We start from the raw sequence: 19,573 nt of genomic DNA, 5'->3' as shown, positions 1-19,573 counted from the left end.
CACAATTGGTTTTCACTGCGATTACTGATTTTTGTTCTATAATTGCGTGAAATACAGCAAAGACACTATTGCGTTTTGGTCTAAATAAACGCATTGAATTTCACCTAGCTTTAACTATGCAAAATTCATGCCGCGCCAATTACATTCTTCCAAAAAGCAACTTTTAAACGATTCACTTGGCAACATCAAGCACGAGAATGAATGATAAATTAATTCGCCGTTGACGTTATGTTTAATACTACGTCCGTCTGCCCATGAAAGTGTCTATATTGTCAGAAACCTTTAAAACCACGGCTGTTCTAAAGTAGCATTCAAGGAAGTACAGAACATACTTCAGAGTATAAAACAACAAAAAACTGTGCGGGATGCAGTAGTTCAATACAGAAGCGGGACAATTTGGTCTGATTGAGATGCAACCAAAACTATTCATTGTTAACTCAGAACCATTTGTCAGCATGAACGGGACTGACAGTTAATGCATTGGCATCTTGTGAGAAGTAAACATTTTCATACGTATTTTACCCATTACGTTAGTATTTAAATAATTGGTTAAAAGGTGCTTAAACATAACTACCAAATCAACAACAATTTTAAAAGCTCAAACTTCATTAAGTATTCCATAACCAAAGGCGCACCTATGCTATCAAAGTGAGAATTACGTATATTTATTATTAGCATAAAACAAATTAAGTGACAACGAATCGACTTCATTGAAATCATTTTTCAACCCCCTGGATACACAATAATTGTTCTACCTTTAATATATTCCAGATCAGAAACTGTGGCCATGCTTGACATCTTCTAGTCGCGAAATATATGACGCGCCGCAAAAGAAATCCCGTTGATTGGGCGCAGCCCAAGTCGCGTGGCTTCGCAATCGTTGTTGGGAATCCAAGTGCTACGCTTCTGTTTACACCTCGTTGACAAAATGACTACATGCCCCAGAATTCTCCGCGCTTTCTTTCTGTCTGTCTGGTAAAGCGCTGCACTTTCGCGGAGAGCTGCTCGGCTGTAATCAGAACAATGACTTCTGAGTAGGAGGGAGTATCAATTGAAAATAGTAGTGTCGCGCACAATTTTCTGGATGCTGCTGTCTTACCTGGTCTTTTGTGAGCAGATGCTACAATTGTGACAAAATGTGGATGCCAACAGAGCATGAGAAATACGGCGTCGGTAAGACAATAATTATTTTGACTTGATTATTGCCCCCCTTTGCATGTGTATCGTTACGGCATGCAAATAATATATGGCAAATTGAGTTGTGAAAGTGAGAGGGGAGACTGGGACTCTACGTGTGCAGCGATGTGAAGCAACGATGGCATCTCAATTTGAACATATTAGCCAAGGCTGAAAATAAAATCCAAGCAGTCAGCTACATCTATACGTTTATGCGTACATTTAAAGACTGCTTATATACACTGTGTAAATGGCGAGTTGTTGCCCTGCATGTCATTCTGCCGCTACCTGCGTGCGCTATGCGCTTTTGTTTTTTTTATTTTTTTTTGTAAGAGGGAAATTGTTAAAACTGTGTTATGCAACGTGTGGCTCTTTGAAGGTAATAGAACACAGTGGATGGACACTATTGCTGATGGTTTTAAGGGAAAACTTTACTCATCTATCTTGTGACATTTTGTGGATTTTGATCTAATTGAAGCTGGTTAGAGAGACTTGCACCATAGCAACCTCGAAAATTGCGAGTTTGCCTTCGGTGTTTCATTGATCTTCTCTTGATTTTGGATCACGCTGATTTAAAATAATAACAATACTCCAGAAAATACACCGTCGTGCAACACTGTGAAGCTGTACGCGTGTGTACTTGTTTACTGTAGTGGAATACTGTGTTTTGTGCGCTGTATATCTGCTAGTTTTTGTCATGTGCACCATATGTGTAACTTGTGTTTGCCTTTGGAATGAAATGTCATCATTTGGATTGACCGTTTTCGGTGTGATGTGATATTAGGCGCCGTTGGATAATCACCCTGACGCTGCCAGTTTCTTAGTCCCTCATCAGCTTTAGCGCCTCTGTTAGCAAGCGCTGCTCAAAACGCATATCTGGATTGACGGGCAGACAGCAGGGTTCACTGTACACATTTCAGTCGGATCAGTTTGCTGGTTTGTTGGTATTTTTAGTTCACATTTTAGTCTTTCTCTCTCTTTAAACCCGAGTATTATAGATTGCATAGCGCATTATTTAAATCGGTTTATTTTCTTTACCCGTTGAACATCGATCACAGATGTTTGTATTTTCAAAGATATACAAACACCCGGCGCCCCTCTGTCAATAGTGGCAGAATCACAGCTGGGTGTTTGCGCGTATCGATCAGGTTCTTTCCAATTCTGTGCAAATGGTGGGGGTTAGCGGGTGGGTGGTTGGTTTCAATACATTGGGAGCTGTCTCACAGGCTTTTGAAAACACAGCATTAAGTAATTAAGCCAGGTGCCTGAATGAACACAAGCTGCGCAACGACTGAAAACTTTGTAATACATAACATAACACGTAACACAAACTGACTACGTTTTTTCAAGGCATTGAGAGCATTCAGTTCTTCAGTTGCAGTACTGTTGCCAAGATTAAGTACAGCATGCAATTGGTGCGATTACATTCTTTCTATATCAAGTAAACTGTAGCTTTGCGGAAAGTACAAATTAAATTTCTTTTTTATTGCCGTTTATTTATTTTGCTTTTATGAGTATCAGTCATCATTATTTACATTCTCAATATTGTTTCATCTTAGTGTGTTTTGTAAGTAAATTGCAATGTTTTACTATTATTCGAAGTGCTAGTTTAATCGAACACATACATAGCATTTCTCAAAACCGCTAATCCAGTACAGAGTTGTGGGCGGCCTGCGGGCCGGCCGGATCAAATCTAGGCAGCCTTTCACACATGGCAGGAATCGATCGTGGACGATGCGCCAGTGCATTGCAGGGCATACACCCACGCACTCACCCACTCAAAACTGGGAAGGTGGCGGTGACTATGGGTGTGTGTACCTGATTGGGCCCTTCCATGCCCGTCTAGAATAAAATTTATTTCTCCGTTCAAGGCTGCCTAGATGGGATCCGGCTGAGACTCCGAGTCGTAAAATGAATGGATGAAAAAGAACCTGTATGAAACATTAAGCATTCAGTTCGTGGCGTTTTCTCCGTCTCTTGTTCCTGTTTCGTTAGATTTTTTTTTGTTGCAGTAAAGTTTTTACCAGCTCATTCAACATTCAGGTTTTAATTTTAGGATTACAGTTTTTCAGTCTATAACAATGTACACAATCCTTAAGACTGCTTCAGGGATTTTATATCTCAACGACTAAATTATCGATTGGGATCAGTAAGAGCTCTCTTGTCACTCTAATTCCGAGTTTTTAGTTAGTTTTTAAACTTAATTCTTAGAGATCCCTCACATAATTTCCGTAGCCTATGCCATTTTTGGAAATTATGGCGATTTTAAAGAAAGTAAATCAAACAATTTAAGAGGACATAGATTTTATCTATCCATGTATCATCCAACCCGCAATATCCTAACTACAGGGTCACGGGAATGTGCTGCAGCCAATCCTAGCCAACACAAGGCGCAAGGCAGGAAACAAACCCCGGGCGGTGCGCCAGCCCACACACACTTGGGACAATTTAGGATCGCCAGTGCACCTAACCTGTATGTCTTTGGACTGTGGGAAGAAACCGGAGCACCCGGAGGAAACCCACGCAGACGGGGAGAACTTGCAAACTTCATGCAGGGAGGACCCGCGAAGCGAACCCAGGCCATCAAACTGCGAGGCAGCAGCGCTACCAGCGAGACGCCCACATAGATTCCAATAGTTGTTTAATTATTGTCTTTTAATTCTGCCATGTGTCATTTTTCTGAGCAAATTTATTTTAATATACTGTTACCGGGGCTAGAGTCTTTTTTTACGCAGCATTGGGTTCAATACTGCATCCAAGCCTGAAGAGGATTACATCTGCAGTATATATATGGGATGTGGAAATGAAACTAAATCCCTCTTCTCCACAAAAAGTGGGAGAAACAAGTCCATTGCCAATTTGTCACACAAGATTTTGAACTCGGGACTTTGAAGCTGTTAAGGAGTAGCATTAACCACTGTGCCACTATGAGTCTTTTAATTACATCAAAATTATATTGTTTTTAATAAGATTTATATCATTTTTGTTATTTTTTATTTTATATGTGGTTATGTGCTACTCTAAGTTTTTTATTTTTGTTGTCATAGTTGTGGTTTCCTTCATGACTTTAATAAATGTAAATCGTGAAATACTATACTCCTTTCCAATAATGTGATCTAATTTGTTTTATTTGTTATAAATAAATGAAGATTCATTAAGAGATGCACAGCTATGGTAGTTTGTCAGGAATAGGGCACTCATTTACTAGTTCATCTTTCAGCTCACCAGATTCATTTAATGTTAGTTCACCATTGCTGCCACTTGTTGCATTTTGTGAGTATCATTGCCTAATAACGCCACCTCTCATATTTTGCAATAACCATCACGTTAAATTTTCTTTCATTTTGTTTACAATGCAGTGTTTGCTTGGTTTTTCTGAACTCATAGAAAAAACAATGACATAACCTCTAGCAGGTATATTGGATACAGTGATGAGTGATAAGTTTTAGATAACATGAAGAAAAAACTCCATAAATGTAATCAGTTTAAAAGCATTTTGTCTTGAAGACCATACATTGAAAAACATAAATACATATACAAGTACCTTAGGTTCTTGAAACTGAGTGTACCATCATGTCAGAACAATCATTGAATAACACTATTCAATAAACCAGTAAAATGAATTGGTGTGGTATTTAAATAGCACTAGATAACAACAACAACATTTATTTATATAGCACATTTTCATGCAAACAGTAGCTCAAAGTGCTTGATAAAAGCTATTGTACAGCAGTATGAAGCCAAGATAATACAAAGATGACCCTGAAGACAACGGTGAGCATAAAGAGCAGTTTTTATTGTTATTTCTCTTTATTGTCATCTAATGGATGTGTGAGCTGAGGCACAACTGCCCTGCTCCATGCATTTTAATATAGTGAATCATACTTTCATATTTTCCCCCATTTTGCGTCACTCAGACACTTATGAAGAGGGAAACAGTTTGGCATAATGGGTTACTGTATCAATGAGGGAGAAGAGCTGGATCTGGACTATGGCCTATTTTGGTGCTCATTGTGTCCCCTCTTAGTGGTTTCTGTTCCCCAATCTGTAGTGATAGCAACAGCCAGACCAGGCAGAGTAGATCACATTTATGCTATTTTATAAAGAGAGGGAACATGGAAAGAGATGCTTCTTTTTGATCCTGCAGGCGACTGCACAGATGAATACACTGACATTCTTTCATAAGTTTGTTCATGGTTTTTATTATGATTTTATGCTTCTAAATCTCTTCAGTCACTGACATTGCAACATAATCTGTGTATATTTTTGTGTAGATTTGTGGGCTGTTAACATCAACTATGTTTAGAGTATCAGCAAAGCATTTTTCTGAATTTGCATGAAATTATGTAATCAATTGAATGTCTGTACTCATTTCTAAATATAACAGCATACTGTTAAGTGATTTAAGTGGCACCAAATGTGTTGTGAAAATGTGTTGAGAGCTACTATGTCCTATTTTGATAAGAGTGATGAAAGAGCAATTATTTTTTACGAATAGCGGACTTCCATTTTTTCTGATGTAGACATGTAAATATTATTAGGCTATAAACCAAGTAAAGAAATCTAGACTAATTCTGCCATTTCATGTTGGTTTAAGAATAAACATCACGTTTTACATATGTACAGTATTACCCTGTTTATGTTTGTTTTGAGGTTAGTGTATTCTAAGGTCATGCATAACTAGTTCATCACAACTAATGCACTAGTATGTTTGGTTTAGTGCTTTTAACACACTGTACTAAAATTCTTGAGATATATATGTTCCCTTATCCCATTATTTATAACCCTAATCTTAAGAATGATTTTATATTTGAGTCCCTAAGGTTAACAGTTGTCATTTGGGTCCCATCTTTTATTTTTTAGTTCCCACATTTGCAATTATGATTTTAGTACCTATTGGTAAATATTTAAAGTATTTTAATACCCTTTTTATTCTTTTATCCAAATTTTAAATTTGATTTTTAAAATTTTAATATGGGAATCTTAATCTGTTTTTGAAAATTATTTTATATTACATTTTATTAAGGACATGATTTAAAGGATTTTTTTTATTAAATATTATTTCAGAGTTTTATTGGGTTTTAAGGTGTATTCTGAGAGCATTTTAATACATTTTAGGAATAGTGGTGATACGGGTTAAAGAAAAAACCCTAACCGCTCAGGATAACATCTTAAAGTGGTAAACAGACTTGCAGAAACTACAGGCACTGTGTATGTACTACTTTGCACTGTCCTAGTACTGTATGTACTACTTTGTATTGTCCCTTCATTTTTTATGCATACCTTTCTTGCTCACAGCAAGCTAGAGTCTACTAGGAAGCAACTTATGTATAGAATGAGAATCTTGTCAAAGAGTACACCGGCATGCATGGCTACACGGATTTACATTGGATCAATTGGAGTCTCAAGTCAATGCAGCCGCATGACCCTGGAGGAAACCCACCTTTACAAAGTACCTATCATGGCATTTCCCTTTATTTTTAAAGCATACTCAGCATACTTCATTTTCACTGAAAGCATCTGTAGCTTCATGTTCTAAATTATCGATTTCATATGTAAGAAGGGTCTTTCGTCAGATTTAAACCAGTGTTTCATATTCAGATTGTGTTCATAAAGAAGGAATAACAATATTATCCTTAAAAATGTATTTTATGAATGTAGTAGATAAAACAGATACTTGAAATTGATGGATTTTTCATTTGTTACTTTAAGACCTATAAATAAAATTTAAAAAATCTCTTTTCTAATAGCCCCTGAGTATTTGTCAACACTCACAATGTTGGTATAGATTGTTTTAATTTAGATGTATTTATGCATCATTGCCTGAGGTTAACATAACATTTTGTGAAGTCAGGTTTGCAAAGGTTTTTTATTGTTTGCTTGATCCTTATTGTGAAAAATGCTATATCTTTGCCTTAAGTGTTTACAGAATGTCAAAAGACTATGCATATCAGCTAGGGGCAAGATTAATATACTCTTAAGATTGCATGGTTCTATAGTATTAAGTGTCAAAAAGAAATGTTTATATTTGGGTTGTGAAAAAAAAGATGCCTGCCTTGTTTTAATGGAATACTCTGCCCAAGAATATATATATTTTTTAAACTTTACTTACCATGTACTTCATAATGACCCTTTCACACAGGGTCATGCTTTTGGTCATGCTTTTTTGATTTGAATTTTTTTTAATTTTTAATGCTTTATTCATCATATCAAATTTATTGTATAAGAAATTTGCCATTTTTTTGCATACCCCATCTTACTCTCCAGAGACACATGGAGTTTGGGGTCAGAGCACAGGGTCAGCTGTTTGTACAGCTCCCCTGGAGCAGTTGTAGGTGAAGGGCCTTGCTCAAGAGCCCAACAGAGTATCATTCCTTCTTCGGCTTCAAGTTACCATCCCAGATCCTTAAGCAAGTGTGTCACACTCTGCTTATTTTGAAATGAAGACAGTACTCTTGTCCAGTGTATTAGGGGGTTTGAGGTTGGTCTTTAATTCAATAGTACAAACCTATGTTAGAGGATTCTTGGTTGTGGGCTAATATTGTTTTATTGGAGGAACGGGTTTAACTATTTCTTAGTGAAAAAATGCATGTTTTGTATGTTTCAAGTATTTGATTCGATGACTTTATGTGGATTATGCAACATGTGTAGCATGAGATTTTTTCATACTTTCGCTTATGTTGAAGCGTACATTTTATTACCTTCATTTTGAAGAAAACATGAGATTCCAAACTTTTCTCATCCATCACTGCAAAGTATGTGGGGTAAGTAACATTTAAAAATAATATCATTTTTGGGTGGAGTATTCCTTTAATGAGGGTGAATATTTTCTACTTACTGCAGTAGATTATGTTTACATTATATGATTTTGAGTAATTGGCATGTTGTTAGAGAAAAACAAGTTACAATTAAATTATATTTCAAAAGTTTGTAATGTGAATATGAAAGGGCTGTGGAATGATACTCTCGGTCACCCTCCATGGACCTGTAGAATTTAAAGCGATCACCTTGACCCAGAATGGGGTGAGCAATATGTCTCTTTCTAGTAACTAGTTTGATGATAATGGTTAGAAAAATGTATTGCAAGAGTGAAACAGGTTCTTGTTGACTCGTGACTGTCCCAGTGTCATCATTCAGCTAAATTGAAAGCTGCTTAATTAACTTATATTTCATTTAATGTATTAATGAAGCCTAGAGTCAGTAGTTACTGGCTTTAATGCAAGTGTGGACCCCACCTGGTTCTGTATTAGTTGACTCATCCTCTGAGACAGAGACCTGCTACACCATAACTGAAACTTAAAACAAATGAATGTTAAAGAAAGCATATACTGTACATATAAATTACGTTTTCATATTTCACAACCTACCAGAAAAGTATGTGTTCCAGCAGTTCATCTGGGTCACCCACTGTGTCACAGGATATAATTTATTTCTGTTTAGTTCCATTATTATAGCTTTCTAATATGAAATTAAGAGAAGCCATTTTGCATTCTTATGACCCAAATACAGTGATCTGCTCCCAGGACTGCACATCTGTTGAACCACCTACTATGTGGGCATGTCTGGAGCCCCTTGCTTTGTATGACACTCCTTTCAGTGATGTGTATAAGCATGTCTTTCTCTTGAGATAATTTATACAGAATACTTTTTTCAGCAATTTTGAAGATGCCTACAAGGCGGCCACCAGCTAGATTAGATTACTGTTAAAACTCACTATGTCTTATAATATTTGAAAACAAGAATGAAAAAGCCAGAATGGACTCGGGAAGGTTAGGGGATGGGGTTTGGTGTGTCTTTGTCACTTTAAGTGGAGAACACATAGCAGCCCTCAGCAGTCAATATGTAACTCTGTGTGCCCTCATCCTATGCTGTCTGTGACTGACACTTATTAAGCTGTGTTATTTCAGTTAGAACCCTGAGTATAACAGTATATAGCAAGCAGACATGAATTGAGAGGAGTGAAGATTTTTGTACCTTTTATACACTTGAATTGATTTAAGAAGTGCAAATAGAAAATGAAAAATCTTGCCTGTATTGTGAACACTACCAAATTGTTGACATTGCCATATGTAGAATGAAAAGAGATTGACTGAAATTGAGGGACATCTCAGGAAACTTTGTTTTTTCTTATTTTAATAAGGTATACTCTATGCAAATACTTCAGAAATCATTTTGTGATGTATTTTAAATTTATAGAAATATTGCAAGCTGTTGCTTTGTTGGTAAGTAGTTTGGAGACTAATACACAATTTACCAAGACAAGCTGTAAAGTGGAGTTACATGGGACTGAGTTAGTCTTGCACCTGCCAACATATAGCTATGATTCTGTACTGCCCTTTGCCCATGGAGCTTTGAATTTACTACCACCAGTTTCTCTGAATATAGTATCAAGGTAAATCAATGAGGTGAAGCTTGGCAGAGCACACCAAATCAAATGGTTTTCACCACCAAATCAAATGGTTTTACTGTTTTGTTAGGCTACATAACCTCATATACTTGGATATGGTCAGATTTACTTTAACCAGGATTCTGATTTTTATTCTCCCCAGAGATGGTAAATGTCCGTAGAATTTTCAGATAAAATAAATGGGCATAGGCTTGATACTTGCATGCTGTCTTTCTGAAAAAAATCTTGGATGTTTTTATTGGTGCTCATGCACAGATTAGTTCCGCATTCATGAATTGTCTGTTGCTGTAAACCCATATTTAATGACTTAGTTATTTATGCCTTTATCTTCTTTATAGTTCTTACATTTTAATTCACAGTAGGTGTACTGCAGTATGTGATGGTTATTTTTCTTATGTTACCTGTTATTCATTGCATGTTGAACACTAAAAGTTCTGTAATGTATACTAATTGCAGGTATACTGTATATAAGATATGTCACAATTGTTTTCTCAGAATATGACTACAACATCAAGAAAGAAGAAATATTTTATATTTGATACCATGTTAGTTCTGAGGCATAACTTTATCTATGTGCTTTAGTATTAGGATTTTTATGCAGTTTTGTCACCTGTAAAATCTGTTGTTTGTATTTTCACTTTCAGATGTTTTCCAGCCCAGCAATTATTTCTGTATTACTATTTTTCAGCTTCATGTGTGAAAGCACAAAATTATCTTAAATAACTGTCAGTGGGATGTTAAAAATAGTCTTATCCAAATCTGAGGTGCTTTAAAGCTGGTCAAAAAGGTGTGAAACGGTTGATAGTATTGTATCATTTTTTTTCATAATGACACTGTCATATTGTGTTCTACAAATTAAATAAGCATTAGGTAGTAATCAAAGCAACATTTCAAGATAGATTACATGATGTCAAAAATGCTACTACATAACTGTAAGAGAACCATGTATCAAAGTAACCCACAGTGTGCGCTTTACAATCCCTCCTGGCCTGATTTATCCTGGCATATTCATACCAGGCTTTAATCCATTTGTTATAATTTTTGTCTCAGGAACATGCAAGCTTATGATCTGACTAGTTGGAGCCTGCATTTTAATAAAAAGATACTCAGAATTTTTTAACGTAATTTGTAAATACTTTTTGTTCAATTATAACACTTCAGCACTTTTAATTTGTACATTTTTCAGTGTGTGATGGAAAAGATTGTGTTGACGAATATTTAATTGCATATGATGTACAGTGTGTGGTTTCTATAGATGTGAAACTGCAAATTGTCCTTTGAAAGACTTTGAAATGGGAAATAATTGCTTGGGGACTTTTGGGGCCTTGTCCAGAGTATAATGTACAACACCTTCTATCTTACTTTAGCAAAAGACTACAGTAATACATAAATCTCTTTCTGTTCAGTCTGGGATTTTTCACTCCACATATAGCACCATATACTGTACCTGGGACACTTCTGCAAAGACTAATAATTTTTATTCAGCTGTTTTACAATTTACCGAATTCCTGTGTTGTTTATAGACCTTTTACTATAATGTTAATTAAATATGTTCAGTTTTAAAGAATTAGGCTATAAATGGCAACTATTTTCTTATTAAAATATATAAAGTTATTCATTTTTTTTCTTAAACAGAAATAAATCATTAGCTACTTTTAAACCATTCTGATGTATCTTTATAGAATTCCATACAAATACTGTATATTTGAAAATATTGTATATGTTTGTTAGACATTAAGCAAAAAACTACAAAACTTTTGAAACGCAAGACTTGAATAAACCAATCAGTAGATGAGCTCAGTAGGTAAGAAGTCTTAAACTTTGTTTTATAATTAAATTAAAATAAAACTAGCTTTCAGTGGAAACCAATTTTGACACATTTGACTAATTCCAGTGGATTTTTTTTTCTTTTTAAATAAACTGTTCCTATGAGTTATTTGTGGATGAAATTGTGTGTGTGGGGGGGGGGGTTGGGTGTTTCTGAGACAAAGACAAGTGACAGCTATAAGGAATGAATCAGGAAAAGTTTATAAGTGATTGAAAATAACTGAAATTCCTTCTACAATTGCTCAACTGTATTGTAAAATATAATTTATTGATTTTTGTACTCTCCTTTTTTTCCTGGTCATAGTAAAGGTAATCCAGAACCCGACCATAAAGGCTTATAGCAGTAGATAGCACTATATAAGATGCTGTTTATCTAATAATTTGAAAGTCCTGTAGTGCATTTATTATTTGTAGTTAACCTTATTTTGTGAAAGGAATTCTGAAAGTCATGTTTAGGAAATCTTTTATAGTTGGTATGAGTTTTCACTTTAATCAAGTTAATAATGTCATGCAAAGTTTTACTTAAAACAATTTTTATTTTTTGTAATCTCTTCCTAATTACTGTTATGCATAAAATAAATCGGATAAATACTTTTAACATGTAGATAAACAAATACATTAATATGTTAAAAAAATGGAATAGATGCATTAGTAAACATGAAATCATTTTGATAGTTTGAGATAACTACTTTGACCTTAAAAAGTCAAAGACTGAGTTTCATAGTGGCACGGTGTTAGCATTTCTATTTGACAGCTAGAGGGACCTGGGTTTGATTCCAGCACTGTCACGGTTTGTATGAAGTTTGCACATTTTTCAGCTTGTCAGGGTTAGGTTTTTCTTGATACTCATGTGAATGTTAATTTAATTGAGAACTCTAAAGTGGCTCAATATGAATTAGTATGTCTTGCAAAATAAATATCCCTCTGTTTGTAGTATCTCTCAAATTGTAAGCTACAAGGAATTATGAACACCAAGGAGTTTTCTGAATCATTTAGGAGTAAGGTAGTTAAAAGTAGTCTTAGTCAGGAGAGGGATGTGTAAAAAAAAAAAAAAAAAATCTAACATTAACAACCGCTCCGAAGTATGGTTGAGTAACAGTGTGTCAACAATATCCTGATCAGAGCATATACATGACCTAGGTAACAAGGGTGTAAGAAATAAATCGTCACTATACTGGAGATGGGAAAGAATTTTATGAAATTTCTTCATTATTTAGTAATTCAGTGGCAAAAGATATTTTGCTAAGATGAAACCAAAATAAAATATTCAGGTTTATGTGTTGTAATGGGGTAGGTATTCACTATGCATTATCCAGCTATCCCCATTCACGTCTTCAAACACAATGGTAACCACACGTTAGAGTGGCTTGTTCACATTTTCAAGATTAATGGCAAAACCGATTGAATAAAGTAGAAGCATTTTTTACAGTAATAATCGTTAGGGTGAAAATAATATATCCTAACAATGCCATAACTATTTGTAACCTGCCATAATTTAAATGAAGGTTCCCAGGACTTAAACACCTGACACCATTAGGTGCAAGGAGTAATGTCCCAGTCCAATGCTATGCCCATTCAAATTCACCCTCACTTAAAATCAATATTCCTGTCTTTGGGATGTCAGAAGAAGAAAGAACTTTACACAGATGGGAGAGAACCTGCATCCTCCATTCAGACTGCAAATGGATGCAGATTTTTAACCCAAGGAGACAGAATTATGATATAGCAGCACTAACCACTGCTCTACCATACTCTTAAAAAATGATATTTTATTAACAGGAAAATGACCTGAAGTATAAAGCTAAATCCGAGCCTGCCAGTGTCACAGGACGAAACCATATTACTCTGGGTGGTCAAGTCAAATTCTTTTCCTGCAAAAAGCATAAAAACACTGTCATTAGCTGTACCAACCAAACCTGGCAAATGCCAGACTATGCTACACACATGAATTGCCAAAAATGACTCACTTGTTAATAGTTTTTAGAGACCTATACATCAAAACCCAGAGCTGTAAAGGTTTTTTTTATTAAATTACATTTTTTTTGTTAAGTTTTTTGTTAATGGTATTTCTCAGCATTATATTTAATTCTAGCAGTTAATAGTCTGTAAAACAGCAAATTTTACATAATTCATATAGGGAAAACATCAACCAGTAGCAAGGCCATAATCCTTTAAACTGTGCTTTGGAATACGTTAAGAAAAAATGTGCATTGCACAAGATTGCATTAGGTTTTAGATAAAGAACTGAAGGGCAGACTAATAATATATCAAGACAATATTAATATGTCTTTAGATAGCTCTCCAACCCTCTTCAGTCTAGACTAGAGTTATGCCAAGAGTTGTCTGATTTAGATACCTTGTGTGTCTCTTATATAACTAAAAAGTACTTCTGTGAAGCCATCATCATCTACAACATTTATTTCTATTGCTTGTTTTCATACCAGGTAAACAGCTCAAAGTGGTTTACAAGAAAAAGGGTAAATATTTAAGTAAAATGAAATACACAAGTAGTAAATGAAATAATAAATAGTGTAATCCTGCATAATACAGATAGAGATTTAAATTATAGAAATGAACTCTAAGCTGTTCTAATTATATTATTTTCCAGTGGGGTTGATCAAACAATATTTTATTTTTATAGAATGCAATGCCTCATTCTCAAAAACACTTAAACACAACTACACATATTCATGCATTCCTAGTCTAGTCATTAAGAAGACAATTTTTGGATTTTAATAACACCTTCTTTTCTCAAGAAATATGAATTTTATTAAGCTTATTTAAAATGTGGGCAAGTCTGTTGCTGAAGGACAAATGATTGTTTTTTGAGTATGGCTTTGTGTGTATGTATGTATGTATGTATGTATGTATGTATGTATGTGTGTGTGTTTACTCAGACAAACTAGAAAAACAATAAATGTGCTGTTTATGTCTGACACTTTCAGTTTACCTTATTATGTTCTCAGTCACACTAATCTGAATGAGGTAATTAAAATTAATTTAATAAATTATATTTTAGCCCATGAGAAAAACATCAGTCAAGTCTATTGCCTAGTAGTAGTGTTCCATGAATTTGGGAGATCCTTAAACCAGAATAATTAATTTTGAAGGGGTGCAAACTTTTAGATACCTGAGTTACAATAGGCTTTAATAAAATAAATAATCAAGCTACCATGTTTCGAATCAGTTCTACTCAAGTCTTTGCTAAATGCAAATTTTTACTTAAATACAAAATCTAATCTAAATTTTAAATATTACAGAAAATGAACATTTTATAAAAAGAATATTGCTTTATATATTCACTTACTTTTCCTTTTTGTGTATATGTTCACATTTGTAATTTTGTTTGTAAAAATTAACTGTCAAAAGCTGATTTTTTTTTTAATGCAACCGTTTACTTCTTTATAGAGAACATCCATTTGGAATAATGCCAGAGTAGCACAGAAAAGGAGAAGAATGAGGAATATTAATAAATAGATCTGAACAGCTTGTGCTCATGGAAATTTGCTTCCTTGGCTTTTATAATGAAGTGTTATTCACTGAAGTCTTTTGAAAGTGTTTGGAGACCTCTTAAGTTTTCTAAGCAGTACCTGACTGCAATAATCGATTTTTTTAGTTTTACCAGTATTTAAGCATTGCATACTTCATATTTAGGAAGTTTAAAATGTGCATGCGTATGTTCTAAATAAAGATACTTATATAGAGGAGCCTTTTCTCATAATAAGTCCTTGTTGCTAGCTTACCAGTCTTCAATATAAAAATATAAAATCTTTATGAATGCCTCTTTGTCAGAATTTTTATCGTTTTATGAATTCAGGAAAACATAATGCATAATTTCACTACTTGTTTTTTGATTTTTCAATTAAAACTTTTTCTTAGACATCATTTGTGTCTTCATAAATTAAACTATAATACCTTACTAATATATTCAGGTCATGATTTAAAAAGAAACATTAACAGCTAATGTGCATTGGATTATTCAAAGTTTGGTTAAAGTAATGATATGAAATTTTAAAATGAGAACACAAAGACTAACCATACCCTTTTTCAAGGTACTGTAGTTATTTTGAAAGAAACAAACCACTATGTGAGAAGGAAAAGCCAGAGGAAGACAGCTGAAGTGTGCTGGTGGTGTTTGTGAGGAAACAGCTGTACAAAGGCTCAGGCTTCTTCTCTCATTTCTGTGAGTCAAAGAAAAAAAGCTCTTGCGTGCTAAGTGAGGTCAGCACAGCAGAGGTGTCTCATGTATGTGTTAACTGCCTAAATGTAACACTGTAGCTAAACTATGAGAATTAAACTACATGGACATATTGCATTAATCCTTTCTGCTTTCCCACATAAGTATAGTGACTCACTTCATAATGGGTTTTAAACCTGACTAATAGGGTCCTGTTCGTTTTTCTCCTTGTAATTAGTAGGCTTTACTAATCATGCTGTATATGCCTCTTTAGAAGGGAGGTCTTCTAAGAATAATATGTATATTCTGAGATGGGGCCTCTCTGTCACTTAGTTTAAAAAGATTCCTTCATTTAGTAATAGTTGGAGCTTATTGTTGCTGAAAAAGGCTACAGACCTTTGATTTTATATTGAAACGTATTTGTTATTCAGCTGCTCATCACAATGCTTTAATCGATAACTAGAATTTCATTTGACAAATAACTCTGAATCATTACTTTGTCTTTCACATTTAACAAAAATCAGGCAAAATTCAATGTCTCTTATCACTATTATCTAACTTAAGAGGTAATGAGAGCTAGGTGCACATAAACATATGCAAATGGCTTTGATTCTTTGCTCTTAAGCATAATGTGCTCATATTAAATGAGGGAAATGACATAGAGTAATTAGGAAAAAAAAAATGTGTTTCTGTATGGGAAATGTGGCAGTGCCATTACCTAACAATATTTATTATTCTATAATAAATATGAATATCTAAAAAAGAAGAAAATTCCGCTTTTGCCAATTAACCAAAAAGCTGTTGTGAAGATTCTCTGTGTGATACTCCTGAAAATCTCTGTGAACCCCAGTGTTAACTACTTGGAATCTACAAACTCATCTTTATGTAATGCACGGTTAATGAGTTCATCCCAAAGAAACCATTAAATAAGAATGGTTTTCATTGGAGGATAGTTAGGGAGGTACTCATGCTCTCTGGAAAAAAAAATGTTTTGAGCTTTCTAAACAGCATCTGAATGAGACATAAGATGTCAGGATCAGCGTTAAAATTTTATGGGGTGTGTTCATTTTTTATGAGGCTGGTTGAGATTGTCATTAGGCCTAACCCGCTGAACAATGAATGACCTTTGTAGCCCATGGATTGTGGAGTTTGGATGAGAGCTGCAAAATTCGCTGAATCTATATGGTATTAGGAAGAGATGGTTGCTGGGAAAAATAATGAAGAAGGTCTAACATTTGAGTATATTTTGCCACATTTAAAACACATTTACACCATAATGACAAAGAGAAAATGAAGGAAGTTGTTTCAGCTAAGGCTAATATTTCTTTAATTGTTCACAATAATCAATATGCATTATTTAGGGAACTGCAAAGCAACAAAGTTGATCATTAATTACACCTTTACTGAAACAGAAGTTCAGAGTGGCTTCAAATGAATAATAGAGGAATGCATTAGAATGTGGCTAGTAAATACCATAGTGTGTTTTTTTGTTCTCTCCACGAAAAGCTTATAAAAGGAGACCTTTAGGGAGAAGGCAGAAAGCTGAATAGAGGGCAGTCTGCAATTCTAGTCAGGCAACCTTTGATAGATTACATTTTAAGAAGAGTTTTATAGAGGTGTTTAGAAAGGAAAACAGTTCAGTTCTGCACCAGCTGATTGTTGTGCATAAAAATTGTTCAGAAAGTGGTTCTGAAAAAAAGAAGGGCACATGTGAATATGGCATCAAAATGCTCAGCAGTGTGTGTTTATTAATTTTACTTTGAATGTAAACCCGCACAATTATGTCAATTGAGTGGTACAGTTATACAACTTGTGCATATTTAAAATAACATATTTTACTGTAATAGTTTTTAAAGCAGATGTATTTTTGCACACCCTTCGTCAAACATACTATCTATCATATTATAAGGTTCATGGATAATGCATCAGCAGGAAAATCAAATAAATCAGCATGGCATCCCAAACTGTTGCTGTTAAAATTTCATCTCCAAATTGTAAACTAAGCAATTAGTACTATTGTCAAACCCAGGGGTGCCCAATGCGTCAATCGCGATCGACCGGTAGATCGCAAAGGTAGTGCAGGTAGGTTTTTCATATATCCTCCCTATGGCATTTGCTACTTGATTTACATACAGGGCGGCCAGTCTGAGATCTCTTCTCTTCTAGCACACTGGTCATCCCGCATGCACGATCAACTAAAGAAGAGATTTTAAAAAAAAAAATTGTTTGGGGAGGGTATGGGCCAGATGTGGAATTGGAAGAGGAATTTTTTGTCACAATAACAACAACAACAACATTTATTTATATAGCACATTTTCATACAAACAGTAGCTCAAAGTGCTTTACATAATAAAGAATAGAAAAGTAAAAGACACAATAAAAAAACAAAATAAATCAACATTAATTAACATCGAATAAGAGTAAGGTTCAATAGCCAGGGGGGACAGAAAAACAAAAACTCCAGACGGCTGGAGAAAAATAAAATCTGTAGGGATTCCAGACCATGAGACCGCCCAGTCCCCTCTGGGCATTCTACCTAACATAAATGAAACAGTCCTCTTTGGATTTAGGGTTCTCACGGAAGGGCTTGATGAAGATGGTCACGTAGAGTTCTGCCTTTTAATCCATCCATCATTGTTGGAGCATCATGATGCTTTGAGTAGGTGGTGGTGGATAGACCACCGGAAAAAGAAACAGAAGAGAGAGAAGGGATCAGTACGGATTTTAGAGCCACCATGAATAGTTATTATGATGAATTGAACATACAGAGTGTCAGGATTAATTTAAAGTGAAGTTATAAAAGGCCATGTTAAAGTAATATGTTTTCAGCAGTGTTTTAAAGTGCTCTACTGTATCAGCCTGGCAAATTCCTATTGGCAGGCTATTCCAGATTTTAGGTGCATAGCAGCAGAAGGCCGCCTCACCACTTCTTTTAAGTTTTGTTCTTGGAATTCTAAGGAGACACTCATTTGAGGATCTGAGGTTACGATTTGGAATATAAGGTGTCAGACATTCCGATATATAAGATGGGGCGAGATTATTTAAGGCTTTATAAACCATAAGCAGAATTTTAAAGTCAATTCTGAATGACACAGGTAACCAGTGTAGTGACATTAAAACTGGAGAAATGTGTTCGGATTTTCTTTTCCTAGTTAGGATTCTAGCAGCTGCATTCTGCACTCGTTGCAAACGATTTATGTCTTTTTTGGGTAGTCCTGAGAGGAGTGCGTTACAGTAATCTAGTCGACTGAAAACAAACGCGTGAACTAATTTCTCAGCATCTTTCAGTGATATAAGAGGTCTAACTTTACTTATGTTTCTTAAGTGAAAAAATGCTGTCCTAATGATCTGATTAATATGCGATTTAAAATTCAGATTACAGTCAACAATTACCCCTAAGCTTTTTACCTCCGTCTTGACTTTTAATCCTAATGTATCCAGTTTATTTCTAATAGCCTCATTGTATCCATTATTGCTAATCACTAAGATTTCAGTTTTCTTTATTTAACTTGAGAAAGTTACTATTCATCCATTCTGAGATACAAGTCAGACATTGTGTTAGTGAATCAATAGAATCGGGTCATCAGGTGCTATTGATAAGTACAGCTGTGTGTCATCAGCATAGCTGTGGTAGCTCACGTTGTGCCCTGAGATAATCTGACCTAACGGAAGCATGTAGATTGAGAATAACAGCGGACCCAGGATAGAGCCTTGTGGAACACCATATTGGATATCATGTGTCTTGAGTTGTAATTCCCACAACTAACAAAAAATTTTCTCCCTGTCAGGTAGGATTCAAACCAATTTAAGACACTGCCAGAGAGGCCCACCCATTGACTAAGGCGATTTCTAAGAATATTATGATCAATGGTGTCAAATGCAGCACTCAGATCTAAGAGGATGAGAACAGATAAATGGCCTCTGTCTGCATTCATTCAAATCATTTACTACTTTAACGAGTGCAGTTTCTGTGCTGTGATTTGTTC

The 19,573-nt window shown here is 34.9% G+C and overlaps 1 protein-coding gene across 3 annotated transcripts in view; it reads left to right on the top strand.

Moving 5' to 3' along the window:
• Positions 1–971: 971 nt before the first annotated feature.
• dock4b (dedicator of cytokinesis 4b) overlaps positions 972–19,573 on the top strand; it is a 432,150-nt gene continuing 413,548 nt past the window's right edge. For all 3 annotated transcript variants that reach the window (XM_039760946.1, XM_039760945.1, XM_039760944.1), the window contains exon 1: positions 972–1,173. In XM_039760946.1, the coding sequence (XP_039616880.1) occupies positions 1,137–1,173 (37 nt within the window). In that variant the 5' untranslated portion in view covers positions 972–1,136. The remainder of the gene's footprint in view (positions 1,174–19,573) is intronic.

Source organism: Polypterus senegalus, chromosome 8 (assembly GCF_016835505.1).
Source record: "Polypterus senegalus isolate Bchr_013 chromosome 8, ASM1683550v1, whole genome shotgun sequence".
In the NCBI taxonomy this organism is placed as follows: Eukaryota; Metazoa; Chordata; class Cladistia; order Polypteriformes; family Polypteridae; genus Polypterus; species Polypterus senegalus.
Note: the sequence above shows the minus strand (reverse complement) of the source record. Positions and strands in the feature narration are given on the sequence as shown.